We start from the raw sequence: 17,481 nt of genomic DNA, 5'->3' as shown, positions 1-17,481 counted from the left end.
AAAAACCTCATGCATGAGTCCGTCTAGAAGCTGTAAGTTTTGTTTTTAATATTTATTTTAAAATTTTCAATTAACTTAAATTTTAATATTTAATTTAATTTTTTTTTGTAGTTAGAGAAGACGGGAGTCTTACCATCTCTGTCTGAGCTATTCAAGATGACTCACGCCACATTCGACGGAGTTTTTGTGGATCCTGCATCTGAGAAACTCTTCCATGCAGTGGCTACTCGGATTGAAGAACGGGAGACGCAACTAACCTAGCAGTCTCCCGATGGATTACCCGTCACATTGACCACCGAAGAGGCCGACAGAATCTTCGTAAAGGTACAACTTAAAATTTTTGTTTACGTTATTTTTAATATTTTAACATAATTAACTATATTAATATATGTTTTAATTTTATAGGTGGCTCCTAAAAAGAAGGGACGGACAGTCGGCATAGGCTCTGTTAACGAAGTTGCAAGGGCAACTTCGTCATACACTTCGAGACGGGATGAAGTGAATTCTCAGATGAAAGCTCGAATGGATAGCCAGCAGGTTCGTTTAGATTCTCTTGAGGATCTGCTAGACGTGATGCCGGTGGGAAACCCGACTATGCAGAGAATGTTGAGTGAGAGACGAGCCGCTCTTGGGTTGCCAGTACGAGATCCCGAAGAGTCCGATCCAAACCGTCAATAGCCGAGCAACCCCACCAACTACTTCGAGGATATGTAGTTTTTTTTATATTTCTGTTTGTATTATGAATTTAAATATTGTTGTATGACTTTTAAATGCCTTTTTAAAATATGTTTTTCAATTTCATATTTCGTTTTAAAATTAAAAATATTTAAATTCCGAATATTAAATATAAATTAAAATTTATTATATATTAATTAATAATAATATAATAAGAATCGATGTAAACTCCTCGTAAACATTACATGGAGTTTACATCGAATGTTTACGAGTGATTAACATCGAAAGATTTACGAGGGTTTGACATCGAAATGTTTACGAGTGATTTACAACGAAAGTATTTACGTATGCTTTACATCGAAATCATTACGTGAGCTTTACCACGAAATCTTACGTGTCGTTTACGACGAATTCTTTCCCTGCGCTTTACGAGGAATATATTTCGTCGTAAACGTAACGAGTCATTAACGAAAAAAACCTCCGTTATGACGGAAGTTTAACAACAAAACGTCTTTCGAGGTTAATTCGTCGTAACACCCCGTTTACGACTAATTTACAACGAATATTGCCCTCGTAAAAAATATGTTTTCTTGTAGTGAAATACATAAATAATAGATAATAAAGATAATAATATATTATTATTAAGATGTTCAAGTGAGTATTCTCATTCCTCACCGTTAAGGTTGCTCATATTTGGTTTTGATCACCATTTTGGTTGTATAATTTTGTTAAAGAAAAAACTATGGAGTGTTATAAATCATGGAGTGGATTGCTATTAACCAAGACCAGAAGAGAAGGCCCATCAGCCACGACCAGGCCCAGCCGCGGCCGCGACCAAGTGGAGAGAGAGTCGGTCGGTTTTGGACCGACTTAGGATTAGGACGTTTTCCTTTTCTTGTTATATTTAGTTTTCCTATTTCCTCCTGGATGAGGTTTTGTATTCTTTCCATTTATCTCTTCTTTGTAACCCCTATATAAAGGGAACTTATTATTCAGAAATAAACACACAGTTTCCCCATTCTTTTACAACACGTTATCAACACGATAGCCTCCAGAACCCTGAGACAAAATCAAAACCTAAAAGCCTAAAACCGGCGACTCATAAACCCTAGAGACGTTCTTCGTTTGTTCCAAAACTCAGACGATCATCTAAACCCCTAAACGTCCTCTGTCCGTTCGGATCCGACGTCCCCAGCTCACGCTCCAGCTCAGACGAAACCCGATCAGCACACGGCTCGCGTCCGAGGCACCTCGCACCCGAGACAAGCCGGCAGCTCGCGTCCGTCCCGGTTCCGCGACCCGATAGGAGCCTGCAAGCGTCCGATCATCTCGTCTTGAAGCTCCATCCGTTCTCTCTCTTTTCTTTGGTGGTCCGGTTCTAAACCTCTACAAAGCAAAGGTATATCTTGATCTGCGAACCTAGAAAGATCAAAACCCTAATCCATTATTATGGAAACTTTGTTCTTGATGAAACCCTAGAAATTACATAACTAAAATCTACAAATTTTATAACTAGTAACAAGGATCGATTCCATTAGAACATAATTGATTGATTATTTGTTTCTGATCTGAATTTGAGAAACCCTAATTTTGGAGTCGAAAACCCTAAACCTAAAGCTTGAATCCGATTTTATTTGTTCTTGCTTGATTGATTGATTTGATAAATCTGAGGTTTAGGATTGTTAAATTGATTAAAGTAATCTGATCTAGAATTTAAATCCTAAAGGCCTTGAAACCTTAATCTTGAAATCGAATCCTACTAGTGTTTAAATCGGAAACCCTAGAATTGATTTAGATTACTTGCATACATATGAATCTGAATATGGATTGCATTCATACTGTTTAAATAAGAATCGACCAGCATGTAGTTTATACAATCTTGAAACCGGTTGCATTATATAGAACTACATGGCCGTGTGGCTTGATGATTGATTCGCACCATGGGCGATTAGATTGCTTGATTTTCATAAATGCGTAAGACAGGTTTGTGGTCGAGCTTGTTAATTACCCTGCGGCCACATGATCACATTATGAACCTAAATTGTGAATGATATTGTGATTCAGATGTCAAAAATCTCAACCATAGACTATGCAGCCCTTAATCTCTCTGGAGATAACTACTTGGAGTGGGCGCTAGATACAAAGATCAGCTTAAGGTCAAAGGGACTTGGTGATACAATCATCAAGGACAACAATGAGGCCGATAAGAATCGGTACATGGCTATAAGTATTATACGCCATCATCTCATTGAAGGTCTAAAAGATCAGTACATCACGATGGAAAATCCACTAGAGCTTTGTGATGCTTTACAGCATAGATATGATCACTAGAAAACGGTGTTACTCCCAAAGGCTAGAAATGACTGGAAGAATCTAAGATTCATGGATTATAAGTCAGTGGATGAGTACAATTCAGTCTATTTAAGACGGTCTCGATGCAGAGACTTTGTGGTGAAGTTGTAACCGAAGAAGAGTTACTTGAGAAAACATTCTCTACATTCCATTCATCAAACATAATACTGCAGCAGCAGTACCGAATGAAAGGCTTCGCCACATACACTGATTGGATCTCGTGCCTGCTACTGGTCGAGGTAAACAATGAGCTCCTGATGAAGAACAGTGAAGCTAGACCTGTTGGAACAGCAGCATTACCAGAGGCCAATGAGGTTGAAAAGAAAGATCCCAACGAGTACAATTACATCCAGAATGATAAGAGATCACACGGCAAAGGCCGAGGTGGATACATGAACCGTGATCGTGACAATTACTCGAACAGCCGAGACAAATACTTGGCCGGCCGGAAAGGAAACCACAATAACCGTGGTCGTGGTTCCAATCCCGGCCGTGGCCGAGGTAGTTATGGCCGAGGTCGAGGCGGCATATCCAAACCGTCTTACTCGACCAAATCCGTTTGTCACAGATGTGGGATGGGCAACCATTGGGCCAATAATTGTAGAACCCCTAAGCACTTGTGTGAGCTCTACCAAGAAATTCTTAAGAACAAGAACCCGGAGGCTCACATGGTTCACGATTCCGGATATGAGGCTGATGATGATTCCGACATTGCCAAAGATGACCAAATGGATTTTGAGACTTCTGATTGTCTCAAAGACTAAAATTTTCGATACGACTTGTTTTATTGCTTTATGATTGCTTTATGATTGCTTTGGTGTTTTAAATTTCATTGTTGGTGTTCTGAAATTTTAATAAAGAAAGTTTTAAAGTTTTATAAAGTCTCTGAGATTAGAAATCTTATTACTTATAGAAATGAAAGATGATATGAGCATACTCGTGGTGGATAGTGGCACAAGTCACACAATACTTAGAGACAAAAGATATTTTGTAAATCTCACAATGCAAAGTGCAAACGTACACACCATTGCAGGTGTAGCCGGCCTGATTGAAGGTCACAGCCAGGCATATGTACTGATGCCTAAGGGCACTCATCTAGAGATCAAAACTGCCTTGTATTCCCCAAGCTCTAAAAGAAGCTTATTGAGTTTTAAAGACATAAGATTGAATGGTTTCCATCTTGAAACATGGGAAGAAGGAAATAAAGAATTCCTTAAGATAATTTCGATCACCAAAGGCAATAGAAAGATCCTAGAAACCATACCTGCAATGTCTACTGGTCTATACTATGCAAAGATCAGTATGATCGAGGCTAATGCCTGCGAAATTTTCACTCTATGGCATAACCGGCTTGGCCATCCCGGTAATAACATGATGCGAAAGTTGATAATGAATTCACAAGGGCACACAATTAAAGGAGTTGTCCCATACAATCTCACATGTGCAGCATGTGCACAAGGGAAACTAATAACTAGGCCATCACCAGCCAAAGTTAATAAAGAGATCATAAACTTTCTGGAAAGGATTCAGGGAGACATATGTGGACCAATACACCCACCTAGTGGGACGTTCAGATACTTTATGGTTCTGATTGATGCATCAACCAGATGGTCACATGTTTGTCTACTATACACACGAAACCTGGCATTTGCACGCCTGTTTCTCAGATAATAAGACTGAAGGCACACTTTCCAGATTTCCCTCTAAAGACTATACGTCTTGACAATGCTGGTGAGTTTACGTCCCAGGCGTTTAATGAGTATTGTATGTCCATGGGGGTAAGTGTAGAACACTCCGTGGCACATGTACATACACAGAACGGCTTGGTCGAATCCTTCATTAAACGTATCCAGCTGATCGCCCGACCATTACTAATGCGGTCTCAACTCTCGGTATCAGCATGGGGACATGCAGTATTACATGCAACAGAACTGATTCGCATCTGGCCATCTAGTGAGCATAGATATTCACCATCCCAGTTAATCACGGGTCATGAGCCAGACGTGTCCCACATCAAAGCATTTGGATGTGCCGTCTACGTTCCAATTGCTCCACCACAGAGAACAAAAATGGGACCACAAAGAAGGATGAGAATATATATTGGATATGGCTCCCCAACCATTATAAAGTATCTTGAGCCAACAACCGGTGATTTTTTTAAGGCCAAATACGCAAACTCACAGTTTGATGAGTCCACTTATCCGACCTTAGGGGGAGATAACGGCCGGTTGAGCAATGAAATCGAATGGTCTCGACCATCAATATCTTGGCAAGATCCTCGGACTAAAGAATGTGATATGGAAGTCCAAAAGATTATACATCTTCAAAAGCTAGCTAATCAACTGCCAAATTCATTTGCTGACCCAAATAGAGTGACAAAGTCATACATACCGGCTTGTAATGCACCAATAAGAATAGACGTCCAGAAGGGACAAGGTCAAGTGGCTACAGAGTCTAAACTACGTCTCAAACGTGGTAGACCTATTGGTTCCAAAGATAAACAGCCTCGGAAGTCCAAGAGAGGTGTTGGATCCGAGAGCATCAAGGAAACCGTCCAGAACATTGATGAACCGGCCGAGCCGACCAGAACGGTCGAGCCAAGTGAGCCGGCCGAACCAAATGATCCGACCGTTCCAAATGATGGGGTTCGGGACGCCGAACTTCATGGGACACAAGGGCCGGACAGTCAAGAGATCTCTATAAACTATATAATGTCTGGAACGAAATGGAACAGAAAAGATATCGACGTCGATGATATATTTGCGTATAAAGTAGCACTTGAGATCATGGAAAAAGATGAGGATCTAGAACCCACGTCCATATATGAATGCATGCAAAGATCAGATTGGATCAAATGGAAAGAAGCTATAAACATGGAGTTAGAATCATTAAAGAAAAGAGACGTTTTTGGCCCTATAACCGTGACACCAAGAGATGTCAAACCAGTGGGATACAAATGGGTCTTTGTGAGAAAGAGAAATGAGAAATGAGAAGTAGTGAGCTACAAAGCACGGCTTGTAGCACAAGGATTCTCACAGAGACCAGCAAATAGATTATGAGGAGACTTACTCCCCTGTGGTGGATGCAACTACATTACGATATTTAATCAGTCTGGCCGTAAAAGAGAAACTTGATTTACGCCTAATGGATGTAGTAACTGCATACCTGTACGGTCCACTGGGTAATGAAATTCATATGAGAGTTCCAGAGGGTATTGAGCTCAAAGATAAGAAAGGTTCTCGAGAACAGCATTGTATTAAGCTGAATAAAGCCTTATATGGTTTGAAACAATCAGGTCGAATGTGGTACAACAGATTATCAGAGTACCTAATGAAATAGGGTTATAAGAACGATCCAATAAGTCCATGTGTTTTTATAAAGAGATTCGACAACAAGGACTTCGTGATCATGTCGGTTTATGTGGACGACCTGAATATAATAGAAACCCCTGGAGAGATTTCCCAAACAGTCGAATGTCTAAAGAAAAAATTCGAAATGAAAGACTTAGGAAAAACTAAGTTCTGTTCGGGACTGCAATTTGAGTATGTAGACAAAGGAATCCTTGTGCATCAAAAGACATATACAGAAAAGATACTCAAGCAGTTTAATATGGACAAGGCTCATTCCTTGTCAAGTCCTATGGTCGTAAGGTCCTTAGACCTAGAGAAGGACCCATTCGGACCAAAGAAGCCAGACGAGGAGACACTCGGACCGGAAGTGCCTTACCTAAGTGCCATTGGAGCCTTAATGTACTTGGCTAGTCATACTAGACCAGACATCAGTTTTGCCGTGAGTTTACTGTCTAGATTCAGTTCATGTCCGACATTTAGGCACTGGAACGGAATAAAACATCTGTTCAGATATCTGCAAGGAACAAAGGACCTCGGATTGTTCTATATGAGCCGACCAGGAGATAGCTTGGCCGGATATGCAGATGCTGGGTACTTATCTGACCCACACAATGCTAGATCTCAGACAGGATATGTGTTTATACACAGTGGGGCTGCAGTATGTTGGCGGTCCACAAAACAATCCTTAGTAGCCACATCATCTAATCATGCCGAGATCATAGCCATGTTTGAAGCAAGCCGAGAGCTTGTGTGGTTGAGGAACATGACCGGCCATATCCTAAAAGAGAGTGGCCTGGCCGTGGGAAAAGAAAAAGAAGAGCCAACGATCATCTATGAGGACAATGCAGCTTGTATAGCTCAGCTCAAAGATGGACACATTAAGGGAGATAGAACAAAACATATCTTGCCCAAATTCTTCTTCACCCATGACCTGCAGAAGGCTAAAGAAGTTCAAGTGGTTCAAGTTCGGTTCAGTGACAATTCAGCCGATCTTTTCACCAAGTCTCTGCTAACCTCAACGTTCAAGAAGCTGGTTCATCAGATAGGAATGCGCCAGCTGAAGGATCTTCAGTGATGCCTTCATCAGGGAGAGTGTCATGTGTTGTACTCTTTTTCCTGTCTACGGTTTCCATTTTTCCCACCTTGGGTTTTTGGTTTTCCTAGAGAGGTTTTAATGAGGCAACGTCGTGCATGATACAAACCCATATGGTTATAACATCCAAGGGGGAGTGTTATAAATCATGGAGTGGATTGCTATTAACCAAGACCAAAAGAGAAGGCCCATCAGCCACGACCAGGCCCAGCCGCGGCCGCGACCAAGAGGAGAGAGAGTCGGTCGGTTTTGGACCGACTTAGGATTAGGACGTTTTCCTTTTCTTGTTATCTTTAGTTTTCTTATTTCATCTTGGATTAGGTTTTGTACTCTTTCCATCTATCTCTTCTTTATAACCCCTATATAAAGGGAACTTATTATTCAGAAATAAAGACACAGTTTCTCCATTCTTTTACGACATGGAGTAAACATTAGCGAAACAAAACCTTAATTTATATCAGTTACTCTTTTATTCAACATTCACTTTCACTTTTCTCAACCAGGTTTCTCATATGCATGTACCTTCCTACTTATGTGTTCTTTGCTTTCAATGCTTAGGTGCTTCGAATCTGCTAAAGAGTCTATAGGAAGAGATGAATGAAAGTGACACGTAATGAACAGAAACAAGGAATGTTAATATAACTGAGACTAGTGCCTTGTGACAGAAGATTCCATAATAATCACAAGCAGAGCTCCAAGTGATGTTTAAGTTTCCTTTATATGCTAAGTATACCGTCTCTGCAGATACAGCCGCCGCCGCTAAAACCGCATACGTGACCACTTGATCAAGCAAGAACAATGTCCAGAGTATGGGCTTACTTATAGGACACGGAATGACTATTACAAAGATAGCAGAAAGAACAGAATATGCCGCACAAACTCCATTAGCAGTCACCAAATACCTAAAATAAGAGAACAACAAAAGCAAATTAAGTTTCAACAATAGATTACTTTCTACAGAGAGAGAGAGAGAGTGAAAGAGTGTGCACTTGAAAGCTCCAAGAGTTGAGTAAGAAAGAGAGCCAAAGTCATTGGCGATAGAGTTTTTGATCATGATCACGAGACTTGAAATACTTAGAGCCATTGATGCGACTCGCAGGACCGTCTCTACCGTTCTCTCCGTTCGGTTAACATTTTGATCAGTCTTGTCCATTTTCTTTGTTTCTGTGTTGCGGAAATAGAGATCTTTGCCTCTTATAATGTGAAGTGTTTCAATTCATAATAACATACAAAACAGCCGCTCAATCATTCAATATTCTCATGTGATGATTATGATGCCACCAGTCTCAGTTTTAGGTAACTGTCTTGTTCTATTTCATTTTATCCAAATCTAGTAGTACGTACCAGAAATGAGTTAAAGTTAGATATTTGATTAGACTTAAGTAATTAATGAATAATGACATATAAACTGTTTATTAAATTGAGTTGTCTACGTTCATTAATGATTTTTTTCCGGTTTAGAGCATCTCCAAAAGACACTATATAACTTCAAATATGAAGTTTTTAACTCTCCAAAAAGAAATTTCAAAACTTCAAATTTGAATTTTTGAGGAGTGAAACTCTATATTTGAAGTTTCACTTTAAAACTTCAAATTTGAAGTTTCATATTTTTAATTACATTTTGGTCCCTACAATTACACATCACATTTATAATTCTTATATATTTTCTCGTTTATTATATTAATCCTAAAAATTTCATATCTCATAAAAATTTCAATCTTTTTTTTTATAAATTTAAGCTTTACACATAAAATTAAACACAACTTTAAATAAGATTTAAAATATTTTAAAACTAGATTTAGACAACAACAATACAAAAGAAACTTAACAACAAAAAATATTTTTAAAAATTACATGAAGACATAACTGTTTTACAAATTTAAATATTACAAGACTAATAGTCATGTAAATTTGATCCAGATCCTCCAAAATCTCCAAAATATTGGTCAAACAAATTTTGTGTAATCGAAGATGGTTTTTGTTTTGATGTTTATTTCGTAGGATTCTTTTTTTATTAGATTGAATGTATTCACTGAGTTTTAATATCATTGATAGAAGTTAAGTCTTTTAGCAATATTTTTTTTTCTCTTTTATTTTCTTGTTCAGATCTAATGTATTTACAAGTTTAAAATCACTTGATTTCAACAATTTTTAGTTTGTGATCTACAAATTAAAAATAAAGAGAGTTATTTTTTACTTCGAAATATACTAGTTGATCATATATTTATTAGAAAAATAGTTTTATGGAATAATATTGTATTTTTATTGAAGTTTAATATTAATTATGTTATATCTATTTATAATTTGTATTTTAATATAACATTTTATTAGTTAATACTGTTGTAATACTTTTATATATGTGCTTAGTTATTTACAAAAAAAATTATGAATTTAAATTAATTATGACAAATATAAGGACCATAAGATAAAATACAAATAATTTGGAAGTTAAGTTCGAAGTTTTGCTTTTGGAGAAGAACACTTTTAAAGTTCAAATATAGGGTTTTGGAAACTTAAAAATAGAGTGTCTTTTTGGAGATGCTCTTAGGCCGTCCCCTCTTCAAACAGATCTTTTGTAACATCTAACTTTATTAATTTTCATTTCCTAACTAAGAAAATTCATTCACATGTATGGTTTGGCATATTTTTCCATAATCATTAATCACATCTTTAATCACGTCTTTTATATTAATATTTGTTCATTAAATGATTTTAACATTTTGCAATATTACGATCTTTATCGATTGTAAAATGACGAACACAAATGTTGGTCTCTTAAATGTATCATCGTTATTGAAGAGTTAACGTATTATAACTCATTTTAATTATTTTTAAGATTTCATATACACAAAAGAAAATTAAATTTTGCGGCTGACACAAATCACCAAAACCAGATCAAATAACATATTAGAAACCACCTATTTAAAAATATTTGTATACATAAAAGTATATACGTTAGAGTAAGCACATAAATCAAAACCAATACATTTTTTTTCTTTACAATCATGTATTTGGTAAATAAATAAAAAAAATCATTTTATTTACTTTATATGGTATATAATTAATTTTTTGTGATATTGACTTAGATATATAGATTATATTTTAATATAAATATTTATCATTTATACTTCACACTCATATGAGTTTATTAACATTTGTATATTTACTGGAACAAAAATTTAAATCGTTAACCACAAAATTTTTAATGTGAGATTTTCAATACAAATTTCAAAATTAAAATATTAAGATCTCAATAATTTTTCAATGCAAATTTTATAATTAAAATTTTTATATACTTTTATACAGTATATAATTTAATTTAAATTATATTAATATATATATATATATATATTAATAAGACTTCCTATTCATACGATTTATGATCTTGTGTTTTTCTTAAACAAAAAAAAGTTAAACCATTGATCAAAATTTCCAATGTGGGACTTTTACTATTTTTAGTCATTTATAATTATTTTAAAATTTTCAAAAAATAGCAATTAAGAAAAAAAAATCTATTTTTTTAATTATATGATTAATGTGGTTTTTAATTTCTTTTAACAATATAAAATTAAAAAAAAATAGAAAGAATACAAAAATTGTTATCAAATATGTATTATTCATAATAATTAATTGTCATATATATGTTAATCATATTAATTAATTTCGTAAATTTTATTTAAGGAAATAATTGATAATATTCCTTTGTACACTACTAATTAATTTGTTTGTTAATTTAATAAAAAGTATAATATATATTTATATGAACAACCTTATTTTTCTAAAGATTCTAAAAATCATTATAATGATGACACGTGATTACAAAACGATGTTGTAATGCTCCAAGAGACCAAAAGAATTTTGACCAGCCTAAAAGACAGATCGTATAGAATCCAAAGAATAGCTGAAATGTGAGTAGTATTCAATTTCGAGCACTAGTTTTTGCATCAAATCTGTAGTATAGACCGTTGCATTATCCACACGTCGCATTTTCCGAGCATCATACAAAGGAGTATCAAAACTTTGTTAGCAGTACACTTGTTATAATGTTAAAACCATAACAATTAACGATTGTTGGACGGTATCCAGAGGCGGATCCACTTGAGGCAACGGACACCCCTTAAATTCCTTTTTTTTTTTGTTCAAAAGCAGCAAAAAATCTGTAGTTCTGTTGGAAAAATTCACCTCTTGACACCCCTAAACCACAGTTCAAACCCTACCAATGACACCTATTAACTTTTTGGACCCCTGTTAAATGGATTCCTAGATCCGCCATTGACGGTATCCAACTGGAAGGATGATTGGATCTTGAAGGGTTATGAGCAGGGAAAACCCGTTGAACTCACCAAAGATGTGTGGGATGGCCTCATCCATTATTGGAACTTGTCATCGTCCATTAAAGTCTCCAACAGTTTATCCGCCTCCCGTCTGACGAAAGATGAGCATGGCAATGAGCCGATGCTTCACACCACGGATCAAAAACTTCACGCCGGTGTCCGTACTAAGATAATAAATATTTTAATTACTTTATATATATATATATATATATATATTCTAACTTCTTAAATGTTTTTAGGCCAAAGAGACGGGAGAACTCCCGTCTCTTAAGGATCATTACGAGAGGACCCACAAGAACAAGGCTGGGCAATTTGTTGATCCTAGGTCCGAGCAAATCTACAACGAGGTGGTTGCTCGAATTGAAGACCGCCAAACCCAGTTGACTCAGCAGTCTCCCGATGGAATACCGGTCACACTATCCACACTTAAAGTGGATCAGATTTACGAGGAGGTAAATTTTTTCAAAACTTTAATTATTATTATTATTCATTTAATATAATTTTTAATTACTAGCGTTATTTTTTTTTAAAGGTTGTCCCTAAGAAAAAGAGACGTACATTGGGGATTGGTTCCGTCAACGATGTCCCAAGAGCGACATCGTCTTATGGTCAGAGACGGACTGATGAAATCACTGAACTGCGTTCCGAGTTGAACTTGAGGCGGTTTGCGTTTGCAGCTCGTATTCATTCTAGGGCATTTTAGACGTTCTGGCCTCTAGAAATCCTCAGGTGGAGGCCATGGTGGCACAGATGCGGACACAAAATCCCATTCCAAAGCCATCTCACAATGAAGAAGATGTGCAGATGAGGAGTCAGGAGTTCTACGAAGCTTTTTTTTTCTTCTTTTAATTTGTATTAAAAATTTGAAACTTAAATATTTATAAAATATTTTCATTTTTATATTATTTATATTTTTAAGAATTTTGAAATAAATCAAATATATTTTTGTTTTTGTAAAAAATAAAGAATCGAAGCAAATTCGTAGCTAATTTACGACGAAACTGAAAATTTTTACCGAGAAAACGACGACGAACCTTAGCGTCTTCTTTACGAGGAAATAGTTTACGTGTACTTTATGAGAATACAATTTATGTGTTCTTTACGAGGAACTATTTTCGTGTTTTTTACGAGGAAATTATTTACGTGTCATTTACGACGAATAAGTTTGCGTGTCTTTTACAAGGAAACAGTTAACGTGTCTTTTACGAGGAAACAATTAACGTGTCTTTTACGAGGAAATGTGTTACATGGCTTTTACGAGGAAACTTTTGACTCCACTTTACGACGAAACGTTTTCTGGTAAAGTTACGACGAATTAGCGAGAAAATATGCGTTACGACAAACGTTTAACGACGAAATGGATTTCGTAGTCAATTCCTCGTAAACTCAATTTTACGATGAAATTACTACGAAAACCGTAGTCGTTATAATTGTGTTTTCTTGTAGTGATTGTTGAACTAACATCACCAAGAAAAATATATTCACTATTAGAATTTTCTTCTTCTTTTCTGGATGATTAATTGAAGGATAATTAAGAAAGAAAGGGACAAATATGCTATTTTATAAAGTGACGTTATTAGATTATAAGTTTCATACGATTGGTCACTTCCATTCTTATGACCAACTATATAGATATTTCTATATGACTAAATGAGTATGCGTTTATATGGAATCTAACATGGAGAAATAGAGAACGAAACAGAGCCAAGGACAACTTGCCGGACACAAATCAACAACGGATTAAGTATGTGACCAAATCAATAGTCATAAACCGGTTCTGTTTTAATCCGCAAGCCATCCTTCATGCAAGACCTTCTTATACAACCAGAGACTCCCGTTGTTGTCTCTCGATCTCGAGCTGCTTATTTCAAATGTGTTGCCTCGCTCTTTTACCCTTGTGTTGTAGTAAAATCTAGTTTATATGCATTGGTATATATGGGCAGACTGATGCGATAGATATATGCACATTATTTTATTCTCGATTCCATTTCCCATATGCATGGTAGGGAATTTTGACAAAAACCCTAATTTAAGAATAAAATCTAAATGTTGGGGATCAAAGAACATAATCTAGAGGATGGGCTGACCAAAATTTTCAAATACCAATTTTATTCGATTAGTTTAAACTCGTTCCATTACTTTATCGCATATAAATATATTTAACTAAATAATACAATGATATATGTGTAGATGGCTGCAGATCCAATTGAAGATTTTCATTTTCTGTGGATAATTAAGTACAGGAGTATTTATGATTGTATATGCTATCTATATATATATATAAAAATATGTTCGCCTCACTCCTGTTGCGCCACGTCATAAAGTCGGTACCTGACAGGCCGACACGTGTCCGGGTTGGATGATACTCACCGTTTCACTTAATCGCAATTATTAATGGGTTTTCCTCTTTTTGTTAATAAATATTTCAGATCAGTGTTTTGGGCTTACCATAATTGGGTTTAAGGGCTCTAAGGTAACACATGAGGGGGTCCCACATGAGACGGTTTCTTCTCCAAAAATAATGTTGACGAACGAAAGACAGATCTGCTGTGTTTTAACAACTCCGGTTCAAACCTACGGCCAATGAAGATTTGCTGCACCGGCCACGCTGAATTCCGATCAAGGTCAGTTGGAAGGCGTCGTATTTGGCTGTTCGATTCCACTTCTTCTACCCTTGGTTGAATTTTGGAACCGTTATGGAAGTCGGTTGGATTCATGCATCCTCATTGACTATCACATTAAATCATTCAATGAACTCCCTCATTAAAACATTTTAACTCAAATATAACTAATCTTAACATAAATAATCCTTCGACACCCTACAATTCTCAAAACCATAAACATTATTATATACTTCTCTTAACAAAATTTTACAAAACATACATACAAGCGGAATATACAATTACATCACAAAAAAAAAAAACATGAATTACTTTTGGAATGACTTCAAGTTTTGAGTCATATTCGCAAAAAAAAACCTTAAATAAGTTAGTTTAATTAAGAATATTATAAAACAAAACATTTGAATTAAAATACATATTAAAAATATAATGTAATTTATCAGAGAATAGTGGAATTTATTGTCATTATAATTCAAAAAAAAAATTATAATGATCTCATAAGTCTTTCATTATTTTTTCGTTCATAATATTTTTTAATCTATCATAATTTTAAATTACTTCATAAATTACTATAAAATCATTTTTATTATAACTTTCCGCCCGTAGTGCGGATCGGCCCTAGTATAAAATAAAATAAGAAGATTTACAAGTTCAAAAGTCTGTTAATTAACGTCCGCAGGAGTGGAGGAGCTTACACCATAATTATCCCTGAAACCCACTAAGGATTTCTTAAAAAAAGAATTTTATTTTTTCATTTTTTTCTTGTCTGATTAAAAAAAAAATTTAAAAAGCGCACCAATCGCGGGTCGCCATGTGTCGGTAGGATCCGCGAACAGTGTAAGAAACATACCAAAGTCGGTCCTTATTTGGTGTTTTCTATGACCGAATCTTATGTTTCTATGGGGCCCACACAATACTTTTTCTCAAAAACCCCTTTAAAAACCCCCTTAAAAACCTGTGATAATTCTTCCCTTAGAGCATGATTATAGGTAAAAACGTTTTTGGGATTCTTAATTTTTTTTTTTCTGATTTTTTTTTTTTTAAAAATTAAAAATAAATCAATCGCGTACCGCCACGTGTCTGTTGGGCCCGCAAACAGTACAACAAACCCCAACGAAACGTTTTTTATTTGGCGACATTGAAGCACGGTTTTTGCAAAAAGGTGGTGGGATCCGCGTGTAAGAACCCTCTTCCAACCACCGATAATCATGCTCTTATGTCAACGATACTCTCTAAAGGCATTAGAGGGTTCAGTTTATATGAAAAGTCCAATATAAACCTTTTTATATGTCAATGAGACGGTGGCGGGAAGCTTCAATTGAAGAGGCAAATGGTCCCATGCGACGCCGTATTGGAGAAGTTACATTTCTCCGCCGTAGAATAAAAGGTGGGTCCATTAGTCTGTTTTGATTCTGTGGTTTCTGTTCTGTAATAAGCGTATCAAAAGAAAATGCTTGATATGGTACGTACGACGTCTATAGCATCTATGTTACATGAATTGTCCCATCTTGCCATTAAATACGTGGTCGACTTTTGTTGTTTTCTTCTAATGAGTAGTTCTGTAGCCTCGTGTTTAGTAATACATCTCCATAGATTTTTCGTAGACTCATCTAATTGTATAGTTTAATATGTGATTCATCATATGATCAAAACAAAATTAACAAAGTTAAGACGATGTAAGATGTGTTATATGTTTTTAACAGTATTTATAACGTCTGGCTATAATTTGATTCATCAATATCAGGCTTATGCTCTGTGGATTTGTATTAGTGCTTTACACTTCTATTTATAATACAAGACTTTTAAACCGATCTATGATCAAAACATACGTACCTATCTTGACAGAGTTAGAACCGAATCAAAACTAAATCAAATTTGTTAGAAGCGGCTTTCAAAACCCCATCAGATTAATTTCACTTCATCCAACCGAATAAAACCAAATATAGAAACTAAGATTCAAGTTAAATAGATTTGATAATATTTAAACGACTGACTTCAAAGGAATGAACCGAATCCAAAAAGTCATGTCTAATTTTAAACTTCTTACACTATAATTTTTCATATTAAAAATAAAAATAGTATATAAAACAATACATTATATGACAAAGATAATTCTATTCATATTGAACTTGTTTTGAACTGGATGTTCCCAAACCTTTCAGAATAAATATAAATTTTACTCTTAGATTCGAACAAACCTACCTTTATAAATGTTCATCCTTAATTATCAACGTTGAGTTGGCCTAGTGGTAAAAATGTTGCGGCTGTAACTATTGCCACCTGAATTATTTATAATGTTTGGGTTTCCGGCAAAAAGATGAAATCATTTTTTTTTTTACATCAAAAAAAAAAGGCCAGCCCTGAATTCTGGCTTTTGAGGTTAGTCAGGAGACAGTACGTAACGTATATGTCTCGATATTAACTGCTAAAAGTTTGACAAATCCTGTGATGTGTTACCGTTATGTTGCTGTCAATTTTTTGTTCTTTCATAGTCTCTTAAAAAGAATATTTTACAGCTATATATTAAAATTAACGTTTGAAAAATAGGGGATAAAAAGGCGATTATTGTTCCTAATTTAATTTGGCTTTTGATTATAAATGAAGATCCCCCACATCGTAGTCTTCTTGAAAGGAACGTCTTACCTATCACTTGATTTCGCATCCGTAACACTGTGTTTGTAAATGATTTCGATTTGATATTTTTTGCTGGTGTTTGAACTTTTCAAATTAAAATGTGAAACCAACTTGTTTTAACTTTATGTTCAAAGTAAACAATGGAACCCATCATTAATGGTCGGGTGGTAATTTACTGTTGATATTCACCATTATTAGACCAGTTGACTATGCACTTTAGCCCGAATGAACCAACGAACTTGCCTATCACTGTACATATTATTAGTTAGGATTCGGCCTCCATTGGCTCTTAATTATTTGGTACACTGTTACTTGAACTGAAGATTGCAAGATTATTTAACCTGAGCTACAAGATTCTTTTTATTTTGTAAAAATTGGTGGTTAAACAAAAGTTCACATGATGACAAAAAAAAACTTTATCC

At 35.4% G+C, this 17,481-nt stretch overlaps 1 protein-coding gene and 1 pseudogene across 1 annotated transcript; one reads left to right on the top strand and one right to left on the bottom strand.

The window, feature by feature from the left end:
* The first annotated feature begins 3,110 nt into the window (after positions 1–3,110).
* On the top strand, positions 3,111–6,366 carry LOC125587332. The gene is made up of 2 exons (XM_048757588.1): positions 3,111–3,777; positions 6,323–6,366. Exons 1-2 carry the CDS (start codon positions 3,111–3,113, stop codon positions 6,364–6,366), a joined length of 711 nt encoding a protein of 236 aa, XP_048613545.1.
* Positions 6,367–7,901: 1,535 nt separating this feature from the next.
* Positions 7,902–8,719, bottom strand: LOC106444088 (annotated as a pseudogene).
* Positions 8,720–17,481: the final 8,762 nt, after the last annotated feature.

Source organism: Brassica napus, chromosome C5 (genome assembly GCF_020379485.1).
Source record: "Brassica napus cultivar Da-Ae chromosome C5, Da-Ae, whole genome shotgun sequence".
NCBI lineage: Eukaryota > Viridiplantae > Streptophyta > Magnoliopsida > Brassicales > Brassicaceae > Brassica > Brassica napus.
Note: the sequence above shows the minus strand (reverse complement) of the source record. Positions and strands in the feature narration are given on the sequence as shown.